Below are 15,083 nucleotides of genomic sequence, written 5' to 3'. Positions count from 1 at the left end.
AGACAAATATTGCAAGGTGGGAGGATCTCGAATTCTTGATTTATTATAAGATCATTTAGTGCTGCATTTTCAACTGGTTTACACATTCAATGGTTGTTAGCCCCTCGTCTCCAATGGTTAGCCATATTTTGCACTTGGTTGTGTGCCAGTGTCGTTGCCCATTCTTACGAGCCTCTTAGATCAACTACATGTGTTTGTTCATTGTAAAATCTTTATTATGTACCACAAAAATATAGCCCATCAAGGAAAAGAGCTGCTAAACGAAAGCAAAACAAGAATGTAGACAAGCAATAACTCAGACGTTTAACATTACAAAATCTATGAACTTTCTACAGCTAAAAGTTAAGTTCCTCCCTTGCCATCCTCTTATAATTTGTCGGTGCCATATGGTTACTCTCAATTGATTGATGAACTATTGGGCTGCTTTTGATTTTGTAACACAGACTGAGGTAACAGGTGACGTAGGTTAGACATCTGTACCACAGGTCCAGACAGCTATGTAAGTTAAAGTAGTCGCTTCATAGTTATTGTTGATTCGTGAAATAGAAGAAAGACACTCGAAAACAAAAAGTTCGCCGCGCGTTGCAGGCAGCTGCACTCACTGCCAGAGTTAATATGACACGCTTGGTTGTGTTCCAAATTTCCGAGTACTGCGAGTGTGCAAGAAGCAAGAAGTAAGTGGGACTGGTATTGTCGAGATCCACCCACATTTTCCTGCTATATATATAGGAAATGGACATACGTGTGTGGTGACGTGTATGCGATTTTTTGCGCAACGTGAAAGAAAGGAAGCTGCAGCACCCTACTGCTACAACTACAATCATCAACGACCAACCATTCCCGGTCGGTCATGCAAGTCATACCGTCACGGGTGACGCACGCACAAATTACACACTATAGTCCGGCGCTCGCTTATGTCGTCACTACAGACTACGATCGAGCTTCGTCTATATATTAGCCATAGCGCAGTGCTCATTGCACTCGCGCGGACATACATAGCACATTAGCACCTTGCCAAACCTCAAAGAGAGCTTTGAAGCGCCATATAGCTAGACCGTTCAAGATTGAAATGGCGGCCAATGGCGAGGTGACGACGACGAACAAGAAGGTGGTGCTGAGGAGGTACGTGACGGGCTACCCGACGGCGGAGGACATGGAGGTCGTCGCCACCCCCGGCATCCCGCTGCGGGCGCCGAGGGGGTTGACGGCCGCCGTGGTGGTCAAGAACCTCTACCTGTCCTGCGACCCGTGGATGCGCGGGCGCATGACCAGGAACGACGACAGCGACGCCGTGCCGGCCGATGACTTCGTTCTCGGAGAGGTATGTATATATGCACACCGACCGTGCGCTCACACATCAGTTCTGGCGGAGTTTCAGTGCTCGTATTATCTTGCATCAGTTTTGAATATTTGATGATCGATCGTCAGGCCTTGGTGAACTACACGGTGGGCGAGGTGGTCGATTCGACGCACCCGGAGTTCAGCGCCGGCGATCTCGTCTGGGGGATGAGCACGTGGGAGGAGTACACTCTCGTCACCAAAACGGAGGGCCTGTTCAAGATCAACCACCCCGAGCTGCCACTCTCCTACTACACAGGTGTTCTTGGTGAGTGAATTTTTTTTTACTTACGTGTATCCACACTAGCTAGCTAGTACGGAGCACGGAAAAGCTCACTCCAAACGGTTCAATTCACTGTCAGATCTAGCGTTTGAGTTAGTCGCTAGAATCATCATTAATATGAGAAGTCTATCAACAAGTAAGGATAAAACAGAAGCTAGATTCTTGGACCTATCTTCTCTTTTCATGTTATCGATAGTGTTATCAAGTTGAAAAGTAATAAGTCTTTTAAAATTCATATTTGAAAATTTATTACCATAAGATCATAGAGAAGTTGTGCAGATGTAAAGGGTAGAATAAATTGAATATAACTTCTTTTGCAATTTCGTAAAAAGAAGATAGCAAATTAGCAATGGTGATTGTTTGTTGAGAAGTAACATGAGAGTTGACTAAATATACACTAGTATTATTTTGAAAATTATTATGGGTGTCATGCCCCCTAGCTCATACACTAGGTCAGTATTGAAAAGGTTTCGGTAAACATTTCTTAGGTCAAGATACACCCTTTTGCTAATAAAAAGAAGATACGGAGTACATTCAAAATGAAAATAGTTACAAGATAAAGAGATGAATAAATTAAATTACCCAATTATTTGTGAGTGCTTTTGAGAAAATGTTTCTGACATAAACAAAACCAGAAAATCATTTAGGATGTCTCCTAATCCTGGACGGCTTTTGAGAACAGTTTTGGACAATCCGTCGTGTATGCGTCTATTAGAACCAGTGTCAAATCTTTACAGTTGCTTACAATAGTTCTGTTTCTTCCCAAACATTTTGATAATCTTGCACCGTTAATCCTACATGCAGGCATGACAGGGCTCACTGCCTATGCTGGACTTTTCGAGGTTGGTAAGCCGAAGGGAGGCGAATCTGTCTTTGTGTCGGCAGCGGCAGGCGCCGTCGGCCAGGTCGTCGGACAGCTCGCGAAGATCGCAGGATGCTATGTGGTGGGAAGTGCCGGCTCCGACGAGAAGGTTTGATCATGTCTGCATGTAAATTTGCCTGTCGATTTTTGCTAATTCTTCGTTTCTTAGAATCTTCGTAAGTCCTGGTCACCGTAAAGTAAAATATTGAATGTTACCATGTTGCATTATTAAATTAATTTTATCAGACTTTATAATAGTTTCACTAGTGGAAAACTGCTCTTTTGCACCGGTTCAAAAGGCCCATATGCACCGGATGGCCAACCGGTGCAAACCATCCGGTGCAAAAGGCCCCCCCCTTTTGCACCGGTTCTCTTACGAACCGGTGCTAAAGGGGTCTCCACGTGGCCGGCTGTGGGGCGCTCGGCGGGGAGCTTTTGCACCGGTTCGTAATACGAACCGGTGCAAAGGTAGGCCGCGGCAGCATTTTAGTGCCCTTCCCTGCCGCGGCAGACTCTGCCGCGGCAGGGAATTGCACTAAAACGCTGCCGCGGCAGACTCTGCCCCATTCGAAATACGGTATAATATTAATGCAGACAATTCACATATATATATATAGGAAACCATTGTATTACATATATCGATCAAAGTGACACACGTTCATGCATATATATATATGTCTACATCAACATTGATATTGGCGGTTGTCCACATAGTGTTCTCCATACTGGAGCTATGACTTGGTCAAGTAAGAACCCCGCCAGTTCTTCTTGAATTGCTCGTACACGCTCTGTTGCTAGAAGACCGTTCCGCAACCGTTCGATCTAATAATTTGAAGAAGGTACGATGGTCGGTATATATATATATGTGTGTATGTGAATGAAACACAAGGTGATCGATAAAATAAAGCCATGAATGTTGTTTAATTACTTACATCAAGTTGTTCCAAAATGTCCCTCTTATGGTGGGTATTACGGCGGATAAACTCGCAAACGTAGAACCCGCATAAATTATTCCCGTCCTCCTGCCTCAAGCACTTTACGAGAACAAAGTTCAATCAAAATAATATATATATAATCAAGGATGATAATAATGGTATTGAAACTACAATCAAAGAGATGCGCGGCCTAGCCAGTAGTACTTACCGGTACATGTTTTATTCGAAGTTCTTTATTCTTTAAACCCGGAGACTTGTTGGTGAACCGTTTCCAAGCCTTGAGGAGGATATCAGCCATGTCCCCCACGCCTCAAGGGGTTTACTCTTCGAGTCCATGACTTCTACTATCCCGGTGTCGGGTTCAATGACTAGCGAGGATATAGTGAAACCTGCGGACACACATATATATGCATAACTCATCAATTACACTTAACACATGGAGTAAGCGAAAAAGATTTAATGTGTGAAGACGGTAACACTCACGCGAAGTTGTAAGGAAATAGTATTGCCCTTTTGTATGAGTTTTTCCTTAAGACATATACCAAGTTATTCTCCGTGTCCTAGGGAGAGTTGTCGACAGTATACCCATTCACGGTATATGGGTCAACGAACCCAAGATCATAGATTTGCCCCTTGCGGCATTCGCGAATCTTCATTACGCATAATACGGTGAGAGTATGGTTATATGCTAGCAATAATGGACGAGTCGCGGTAGAGACTTAATTACATAAATAATACTTACGAGACAGTATGCACTCAGCGAGAGATTTGTCGAGGGCGTCTTGGTTGAATAACTGAAATAATTCACAAAATTCGATGTTCATCACGTCAATTCGCCCGTAGTGCTCATCTCTTATTGCCACCATGATCCGGTTCTGGCCGTCCTTACATGCATCCAAGTACCAATTATGTAGTCTTCGCAGCTGTGTTGATAGATTAGGCAACTCCGCAGCTACGACAAGAGGTTCCCCGTATGTGTAATGGTATGCTAATTGGACATCGTCCGTGGCCATGAGTTCGATGCGGCTTAAGTACTCGGGAATACTCATACCGGCCGCATCTGCCTCATCTTTGTATAGTTTTACCATCGTTGGATCAAGGCACGCTAGGACATCGGGATACACTTGGAGCGGGGGGCACGAGTTTTTCGGGCTCCAAGCTGGGGAACTGGTTTCCCATCTACCTTACTTTTTCCCACCGCTCTTTTGCTAACACATTTGACTTGCGAATAGACCGGTCATAGTTCGATGAAAGACTTGGCTCAGGTTGATGAAGGTTCTTCGGCAGTTTCAACTTCTTTTCCGGAGATATAGCTGGCTCCGGCTCAAGGCTGGGGCTTTTTAAGTTTCAACATTTGTTGCTTGTGCTTGTTCAGCTACGATCTTGGCATTTTCCTCAAGCTTGTATAGTCATAAGGTCTCTTGGGAGGAACCTTAGGCACTCTTGGGAGGGGCTCTTCTTTGCGTCTCGGTGATTTGTTACGACTCGAGCTGTGTCGTAGCGGCCCGCCTAATTTTCCTCTTATACTTGGGCGGCGGAGAAGGCTCACGCGGCGGCGGAGATGGCTCACGCGCCGGCGGGGAAGGCTCACGCGGCGGCGGAGATGGCTCACGCGCCGGCGGGGAAGGCTCACGCACTGGAGACGGCTGCATCGGTGGAGAATGCTGGCTCGGTGGAGACCTTGTTGGCGCCTTCCAACCCGGAATCACAATGAATTCCTTTCGCCATAGAACTGTAGTGTTCTTGGCCTCTCCCCGCTCTAGCAAATCCCCTTCACCGGCAGGGTGGTCAAGCCTCGGCGGCCCATACCCATCCATAGCTTGATCCACCCCGGCAACGGCGTATCCGAGGTGGAACCGGCTTGAAGTGATATCTTTGATCGGAGTACCGGCGGTAAGACATAGCCGATCGCCGCCTTGAGCGTTAAGTAGCCCATCGTTTGGAAATGTAGCTCACAAGGTGTCGACTGCGTGATAAAGTCCACGGGGTAGAGATCGGAAGGCATCAGCGGATCCACGGGGAGGGAGGAGCCATGCGCGGATCCACATCTGCATCATCACCAGGCAGCTCCGTGGAAGCCACGCTGCTCTTCCGCTGAGATCCCTGGCCGGTAGCATCGAATGCAACTTCTTCTATCCGCGGATTAGGTTGAGGTTGGGTGAGCTGTGACTGAGCCTGACATTATCATCCTCACTTGCTCCTCTAGCTTAGCAACGCGTTCTTGAACCACATCCTTTTGCCTGCGACGGCTTCTATCGGGATATTTCTTCGTTTCGGCGGAAACCCAATACACCACGGCTTGCCACCTGGTATGGTTCGTGTTCGTCCTGGGTGTTCAGGATTCCCAAGGGCGCGTGTGAGCTGGTCCTTCTCTCTTTCGGGACGGAACTTCCCCTCTTCAACTTCCTTTGCAGCATTTCTAAAGGCTTCGATGGGAAGTGGGTTTTCCCGATGTCTTTGTGTATATATGCGAGAACCCTTGTGCGTCCAACGTGCCCCCATGCGCGTAAAACCAATCCCTTGACCGCTGGTTCCATTTCCGTACCTCCGGCTGGATCCCGTTCTTAATTAGGTCATTCTCCCATTTCTCCCACTTAGGTACTGCCGACCTTGTAGCCTCCTCGCCCCATGGTATGGAAGTACATCTTATTAGCAGCATTTTTCTTGTTGGTGTCGACCTTGTCTTTGCCCTCTCCGATGTCTTGTACTTCACAAATGCCTCCCGAGTGGTCTTTTATCTTCTCATAGGGGCCCTTGAAATGCGGAGTCTTCTTTTTCTTGATAAAGGAGTTGTCCAATTTCTTCTTGTAGTCGTTGAACTGCGTTGCCATCTTCTTAAGAGCCCACTTCTTGACTCTTCGTTGTATGCTATTCAGCTCGGGATCCTCGGGGTACGGCCTTTTATTATCACTATCAGAGTCAGCTGGCTCCGGAAATGTGAAATTTACCATGAGTTTCCTAAACATCAGATTTTTGGATCTCGTATCGACGTAAGTAACTCCTTTGTCCTCCTTTGCGGGTTTCTTCCATTCTTGAGTGGTGATCGGGATGGTGTCCCTAACAATAACTCCGCATTGACTTACAAACTTTTTTGCGTGATCCTTGGGAGAAATCGGTTCGCCGTCTATAGCGATTTCCGTGATGATGCACCTTTCATGGTCTTCCATCTTTACGGCCGCGCCTCGTTTAGTTACTGCCGGTAGAGTGTGTTGATTGGGAGGTCTAAAAGAAGAAACAACGTTAATATATGTATATGCACATATACTGTAGGCTTGGTTAATTAATATATATACACCTCGACGTGGTGAGCTTCTCCCTCGCGGTCGTCACCTTCTCCCTCACCGGAGCCGTCTCCACGGTGGTCTTGATCATCTTCCTCATCGAGCCGTCTCCTCGGGTTCGCTCGTCTCCCTCGCCGGATTGGTTTAGGTAAAGAGAGGTGATATCGTCATCATCACGGATAATCTCCTCGACGAGGTATTCTTGTTCTAGGTCTCTTTCCATAGTTTCTCGCAAAGACTTAAAAGTTATTCTAATGCTATAAACACAACGAAGCTAGATTATTCTGCAAAGACTTACAAGTTTACGCAAAGACTTACAAGTAATTAAGAATAATGCTCAATACATGATCAATAATAGTGCTTGAAAGCGGATAGTGCGATTACATGCATACATAGATCGATAATACATCAATCACTACTACAAACACTCAACCGCGCGAGACCGGGTCCTAGAGGCGCCGACCGGGTCTCGAGCCGCGGCTCAGGTGTGCCCCCAAAGCCACGGAACAACAACGGGAGCATAGCTAACATGAGATCCCTGCATAACGCTCCATCCGCCCCTATACATGTTGTCTAACGCATACATGTAACGGCGAACGTGCTGGTCCTCCGCTTCAATGCGGCTGAGCTACCTCCTCCGGCGGGGCCGGCTCCTACGAAACGAACGTGGCCCATAAGACCTCCACCGAGAGAATATCCGGGTCGACGACGGGACCCGGATTCCGCACCAAGGTGCGCGCCCCGGAAGATAACACCTCCCGGTGCCACCCCGGTGGAGCCCGGTCCCGGACTTCCCCATCTGCTGCATCTCCTCTAAAGCTGTCCTAGCTCCCGGGACGCGGAGGCCGCGGCATCGTATGCAAACTAACAAATATAATAATAAAGTACTTATGAATATGAATGAAACTAACTAAATTTTGTCTAACACATACTAATAAAGTACTTACTACTTTTTTCTAACACATACTAATAAAGTACTTACTACTTTTTTCTAACACATACTAATAAAGTACTTACTACTTTTTTCTAACTAAATAACTAAATTTTCTAACTAAATAACCTAACTAAAATCTCGAACTAAATTTTCTAACTAAAACTAACAAATTTAAACCTAACTAATTAAAATGTAACAAAACCTAACAAATATTCTAATAAAACCTAACAAAAATGTAACTAATTCTAACAAAACTAAAATCTAACTAATTCTAACAAAACTAAAATCTAACTAATTCTAACAAAACCTAACAAAAATCTAACAAAATCTAACTAATTCTAACAAAGCTGTAATTAAAATCTACTAAAATCTAACTAAAAAAAAGAAAAAAAAGGAGGGCCGGGGGTGCGGCCTCACCTTGGCCGGCGCGCGGCGGAGGGGTGGGGCCGGCGGCGGCGCGGAGGGCGGCGGGCGGGGCGGCGCGGAGAGGCGGCGGGCGGGCGCGCGGCCGGAGTGGTGGGGCCGGCGGCGGCGCGCGCGGAGGAGGCCGAGCAGCGGGGCGCGCGGCGCGGGCGGGCTGGCGGCGGCCGGCGCGCGGGCGCGGCGTGCGGGCGGGGCTGGCGGCGGCGCGCGGGCGCGGCGGCGGCGCGGGCGAGCGGCGGGCGGCGGCCGGCGACGGCGCGGGCGGGCGGGCGGCGCGGCAGGGGAAAAAATTGGGCAGAGTTTCCCCTGTATTTCTGTCCTCGCGCGAAGTGGAGAAGAAGGGGCGCGCGGGGGCAGTTATACTGCGACCCTTTTGCACCGGTTCCAGCCACGAACCGGTGCAAAGGGGTCAAATTTTGGCTGAATTTTTTTGCTTTCTTCCCGCCTTTTTTCCCTGATTCGCGCGGGATCGAGTTCCCGCCACGACGCTGCGCGGGTTTCCGCCACGACGCCGCGCGGGATATGTTCCCGCCACGACACGCGCGGGACATTTTACGCGGCACGACGCCGCGCGGGATATTTTCCCGCCACGACGCGCGGCGCGGAGATTTCCCGCCTAAACGCCCTCTATAAATAGTACGCCCCCGTGTCTCCCATTTCACTCATCACCAAACCCTAGCCCATTGCACAATGCCCCCAAAGCCGCACCCGCCGCCGGTGGAAGTGGACCCGCAGCTCGCGGAGATAGAGGAGTGGGAGGAGCTGCTGCGGCAGAGGCGGCAACCGGGAGGGCAGCGGCGGATGAGGTGGACCCGCGGCTCGCGAGAGATAGAGGAGTGGGAGGAGGCAGCGCTAGCGGCTACCATAGAAGCATTTGAGAGGCGAGTCTCCGGGAAGCTGCATAAGCGGCCGCGTGTGATGGATCTGGATAGTGAGGAGATGCATAAGCGTCGTCGTGAGGAGGAGCTGCGGCGGGGCGGCATCCGGGGAGGGCAGCGGCGGATGCGCGGAAGAACTAGTAGAAGTTGTTATTTTAGTTTAAGTTTAGTTACCGTATCTTGTTAAATTTCAATAAAGTCGTTGTCGTTTTATCCCGGTTAATGGCTGGAACCGGTGCTAAAGACGGTTGATTAGTTTATATACCCCTTTATACGTTATTTGCCTTATGCGGGGTGGTTTCATGCGGGGAGGGGATTATGCGGAGGCACACACCGCCCGAGTAACTCTTCCCGCAAGTCCCGCTCGGAAGCTGCTACTATATATACACCCAACAACCGAGTAGGTGAGGATAAATTTGCAAACATGTGTATCTAGAAAAATAATAAACTTGGATAATTGCATTTAGTTCAAACGACCAATGTTAACGATACATATCACAACAAACGCTTCACGGTATGAGCTCAAGGTACATTATGATCGCTTCGGCCGTAACCATGGAGTATCTTCAGCATTTAACGCGATGGTTGGATCAATGTTCACTTGTGAAGGGCGGAATTTCAGCAAACTTATTATAATCTTCGACATGTCCGTCTTGTCCTCGACTCCCACGATGGTTCTTTTCCACTGAAAGAACTATGTGACGCTTTGGCTCATCGGATGAGCTCGTTTCCTTATGTTTTCTTTTCTTCGGTCTAGAGGACATGTCCTTCACATAGAAAACCTGAGCCACATCGTTGGCTAGGACGAATGGTTCGTCTACGTAACCAAGATTGTTGGTATCCACTTGTTGTCATTCCGTACGGCTGGTCTACCTTTACCCCTTTTCCATCCAGCTTGAACCATTTGCACCGAAATAAAGGGACCTTAAAAGAAGGTCCATAGTCAAGTTCCCATATCTCCTCTATGTAACCATAATATGTGTCCTTTTGGCCACTTGCTAGTGTTTGTTGCATCAATGCGGACACCACTTGTTTTGGTTGGTGCTCTTTTTATCTTGGGCGAACGTGTAGAAGGTATTTCCATTTATCTCGTACCCCTGGAAAGTCACTATAGTCGAAGATGGTGACCCAGCCAACATGTACAAGCTGATCTACAATATTGTTGTTATTCATGAGATGTTCTCGGAGCCAACCGCCGAATGTCGCATATGTTTATGCGTAATCCGGTCTTCGGATGCCCCGGATGTTATGAGCGCACAATATTCTTGTGATCAGTGACATACGGGGCCACCAAGGTGGAACTTTGTAGAACTGTGTAGTGTGCTTGAGTGAAAGAAATGCCGTCCCTACATATCATTGATTTCCTTCCTAGCGTGCCTTTTCCACTTAGTCGCCCCTCATGTCGCGATTCAGGAACACCAATCGACTTAAGGTCGGGAATGAAGTCAACGCGAACTCGATGACCTCCTCTGTTCCATAGCCCTTGGAGATGCTTCCTTCGGCCTAGCACGGTTATGAACATATTTCTTTAAGACCCCCATGAACCTCTCGAAGGGGAACATATTGTGTAGAAAGACGAGGACCGAGGATGGCAATCTCTTCGACAAGGTGAACCGGGAGATGTGTCATAATATTGAAGAAAGATGGTGGAAACACCAACTCAAAGCTAACAAGACATTGCACCACATCCTTACTGTAACCTTGGAAGACTAGGCTGTATCGATTACCTTCGAGATATCGCATTAAGGAATGCACATAGCTTCACAATGGGTATTCGAACATTTTCCGGCGAAGCCCCCTCGGTGCAACCGGAAGCAAGCTGCGTCATAATAATGTGGCGGTCATGCGACTTCGGGTTACGGAATGTTTTCTTCTCCATATTTATAATTCCCTTTATATTGGAGGAGAAGCCGGACGGGACCTTGATGCGTAAAGGACTTCAAAAAAGATATCCTTCTCTGCTTTGGTAAGAGCGTAGGCGCGGGACTTAAGCGACTCCCTGTATCCTTGTAATCCTGTTCTTGCTTGTCTTTTGGGACTTTCATACGATACTTGGTCCTCCCGTGCTTACGGTGTATCTTTTGTCTTCCCATACACGCCTAAGAAACCTAGCGAGGTTCACGCAAAGATTCTTCGTCACGTGCATCACGTCGATTGAAGAGCGGACCTCTAGGACTTTCCAATAGGGTAGATCCCAAAATATAGATTTTTTCTTCCACATGGGTGCGTGTCCGGTAACGTCGTCATTCGGAACAGATTGGCCGCCGGGACCCTTTCCAAAGATTACTTTTAGGTCCTTCACCATATCAAGTAAAGCATCACCGGTACGGAGTTCGAGGCTTCACCCGGCGATCCGCCTCACCTCCGAAATGATTGCCTTTCTTTCGACGGGGTGCCTCTTTGGAAGAAATCGACGATGCCCCGGGTACACAACCTTCTTACATTTATGCAAATAGGCACCTTCGGTCTCATCTAAACGGTGCGTGCATGCATTGTATCCCTTGTTTGTACTGTCCGAAAGGTTACTAAGAGCGAGGCCAATCATTGATGGTCACGAAAAGCAACGCTCGTAGGTTAAATGACTCCTGTTTGTACTCATCCCATGCATGTACACCTGGTTTGCTCCACAACTGTAAGAGTTCTTCAAATAATGGCTGTAGGTACACATCAATGTCATTGCCGGGTTGCTTTGGGCCTTGGATGAGCAACGGCATCATAATGAACTTCCGCTTCATGCACAACCAAGGCGGAAGGTTATAGATACATAGAGTTACGAGGCCAAGTGCTATGGCTGCAGCTCTGCTCCCCAAAAGGATTCATTCCATACGTACTTAGGCCAAACCTTAAGTTCCTAGCGTCATCTGCAAAATCCGGGAACTCTCTATCGATTGTCCTCCATTGCGACCCATCAGCGGGGTGTCTCAGCATCTCGTCTTTCTTACGGTCTTCTTTGTGCCATCGCAACAACCTGGCATGCTCTTTATTTACGAACGGACGTTTCAACCGTGGTATTATAGGAGCATACCACATAACCTTGGCGGGAACCCTCTTCCTAGGGGGCTCGCCCTCAACATCACCGGGGTCATCTCGCCCGATCTTATACCGAAGTGCGGTGCATACCGGACATTTTTCCAAATTTTCATACTCAGCGCGGTAGAGGATGCGGTCATTAATGCATGCATGTATCTTCAGCACCTCTAATCCTAGAGGGCGAGAGAACCTTCTTTGCTTCGTACGTCTTGTCGGGCAATTCGTTATTCTTTGGAAACCTCCTCTTCATTATTTTCGAGTAACTTCTCAAATGGCTTGTCACATATACCAGCCTCTGCGCTTCCATTGCGGCAACTCCGGGGTGGCACCGAGCTTTGTGTTGCCATCTTCGCAATTTGGGTATAACTTCTTTTTGTGATCATCTAACATGCCCTTTAACTTTCGCTTCTCGTTTTCGTTTACGCATCTCGTGTGCATCGGCGATGGCCCGACGAAGATCATCATCAACGGGCTCATCGATGCCTCTTCATCTTGATCACCTCCTCCTGCATCTTCATCTTCATCATGCCACTGTTGCGGTATCACCGTAGTTAGGGTACATATCATCATCCTCTTCTTCTTCTTCGTCGTCTTCCATCATAACCCCTCTTTCTCCATGCTTGGTCCAACAATTATAGCTGGGCATGAAACCTTTCCAAAGCGAGGTGTGAGTGAATGACTTGCCATTCAGGGTATTGCTTCAAGTTATGGCAATCAACACATGGACAACACATAAAACCATCCGCCTGTGGGTTTTCTCGAGCCACACGGATAAATTCTTCCGAGCCCGATCCGAACTCGGGTAGACGTCGGTCAACGTACATCCATTGCCGCCGGTTCATCTACATCAAATAATTAATTAAGTTTATCAATAAACAATTACAAAACATCATAATATTTATAAATAGTGGAAATTAGCACCGTACAAATGAAAGGGTTAAGTTGTTGCTTAAACCTTGATCGAGGAGGGAAAGAAAGAGGAGAAAGCTTAAGTGTCGCTCCGGCACCTCATCTCATTTTTATTTTGTGTAAAATCAAGCGAACTCATTCTCTCAGACATTTCATCGAGCACCTTGTTTGCATGCCAAAGAAATGCAAGGTAGCACTCAACACACACACCTTCTCCTAGCAAAAATGAAGTGGAGTGGGCTGTTTGGCCGGGTAGCCGAGCTGAAATAGGGCTGCGGACCTTTAGCACCGGTTCGTGTTACGAACCGGTGCAAATGGTCTATCTTTTGCACCGGTTCGTAACACGAACCGGTGCTAAGGTTCCTCGGCCGACACATGCACAGCGACGAAGCTTTTGCACCGGTTTGTGTTACGAACCGGTGCAAAGATAGCTCATTTGCACCGGTTCGTAACACGAACCGGTGCAAAAGGTCTCTCGGCCGGCTGCGCACCACGAACCGGTGCTAATGACCCCTTTTAGCACCGGTTCGTGCCAAATCCGGTGCAAAAGCCATTTGGGGCAAAAAACCAAAGCCCTTGTTTCTACTAGTGTTTCTTGCGAATAGCTATAATTTATACCCATAGATTAATAAAAAACGGAATGAAATAAAGTACACTGAATAAAACAAAAAGAAGAACGAATAAAACCACAAAAGCCCACCCTCAACCGGCCTCCTCCTCGAGGAACAATGTGCACCCGATACACTTTAGCTACTCTTCCCTGAACCTACCGTCCTCACTACAGGAATGGTGACAGATGCCGACGGCCAGAGTGTACGCCGACAGCTTTTTATCGGGGCCGTCGGCGTACGGCCTCGCCGGGGCAGCTCACGAACCCGACCGTCGGCGTACGAACACCGTCGGCGTAGAGGAGGCTACGCCGAGGGCAGCCGTCGGCGTCACCTTGGCCCTCGGCGTAGCACCGGCATCGCCTCGCGGCCCGGCCCGCGCCGTCGACGCCCGCTCACGGCGTCACTCAGACGCCGACGGCCACCCTCGGCATAGGGCATGGACACCCTATGCCGACGGCCACCCTCGACATATAGTATTTTTTTATTTTTTTTATTTTTTTCCCTCTCTCATATTACTTTATAATATGTTTCTATTATTTATTTACTAGTATGAATTATGTAGATGGCATATGTAGGTCCCATGCATGGGTGACGCTCTTCGCAGACGGGTCAACCGGAGCCACTAGGCCCAACATTTGCTATCGATGTACATATGGGTAGATCCGCGGGGTCCCCGCCCTACGGTTTCCCGAACCCTAACCCTAACTCTAACCCTAACTCTAACCCTAACTCTAACCCTAACCCTAACCCTAACTCTAGCCCTAACCCTAACCCTAGGGTTTCCACATACGACATTGCTAACTCTAACCCTAACCCTAACTCTAGCCCTAACCCTAACCCTAGGGTTTCCACATACATTGCTAACTCTAACCCTAACCTAACCCTAACTCTAACCCTAACCCTAGGGTTTCCACATACATTGCTAACCCTAACTATAACCCTAACAGATCACTTGGTAAAACCCTAACCCTAGGGGTCCCGCCCTAGCGTTTCCCAAGAAACAGATGTACCCGGCGTACATGTACAAGTGTGATGTAAGGTTTGGCTAACCTTGGATGTACCCGGCGTTGACGATTTCCGCATAATGGGCTACCAGTTGGTAAAATCCAGGATCTGTATGTGGAAACCCCCGCCATGGCTCGAACGGAGCCTATTTTATGGTAAAGTATGCCCAACCTATCGTTTCCATGTACATATGTCCTAAACAAAGCAAACTAAATAAAAAAGTCCACTGGTAAACCCTCGCACGGAGAAAGCTATAGGGGTAGATGTGTGGGGTCCCCGCCCTAGGGTTTTCCAAGTTACGAGACCACCGGAGCGTCGGAATCGGCTGGAAAACTTGTGTGTGTCCACATGGAATGCACAAAAGTGATTTGAGATGGTTTTATATCCAAGGCTACCCCCCGGGTGTGTCCGGCTTCTCGGACAGGGGGTTCCTACACTTGGGCGGATTACGCATGTATAGGGGGAACTCCCTCGGAGTTGAACCGGAGAGAAACTTGAGATCATATGTGATGATCCTTGTTTCCACATGTACCTATGACCTAACCAAGCTCAAATGGAGGCATATGCCCACCGGGGACCCCGATGGGATGCGAT

The 15,083-nt window shown here is 48.2% G+C and overlaps 1 protein-coding gene across 1 annotated transcript in view; it reads left to right on the top strand.

Moving 5' to 3' along the window:
• The first annotated feature begins 989 nt into the window (after positions 1–989).
• The window catches only part of LOC124703645 (2-alkenal reductase (NADP(+)-dependent)-like), a 28,594-nt gene continuing 14,500 nt past the window's right edge, over positions 990–15,083 (top strand). The window contains exons 1-3 of the mRNA XM_047235868.1: positions 990–1,321; positions 1,429–1,606; positions 2,426–2,592. Of these exons, the coding sequence (XP_047091824.1) occupies positions 1,070–1,321; positions 1,429–1,606; positions 2,426–2,592 (597 nt within the window). The 5' untranslated portion in view covers positions 990–1,069. The remainder of the gene's footprint in view (positions 1,322–1,428; positions 1,607–2,425; positions 2,593–15,083) is intronic.

Source organism: Lolium rigidum, chromosome 3 (assembly GCF_022539505.1).
Source record: "Lolium rigidum isolate FL_2022 chromosome 3, APGP_CSIRO_Lrig_0.1, whole genome shotgun sequence".
Lineage (NCBI taxonomy): Eukaryota > Viridiplantae > Streptophyta > Magnoliopsida > Poales > Poaceae > Lolium > Lolium rigidum.
The sequence above is the reverse complement of the archived record's forward strand: the minus strand, read 5'-3'. Positions and strand labels throughout refer to the sequence as shown.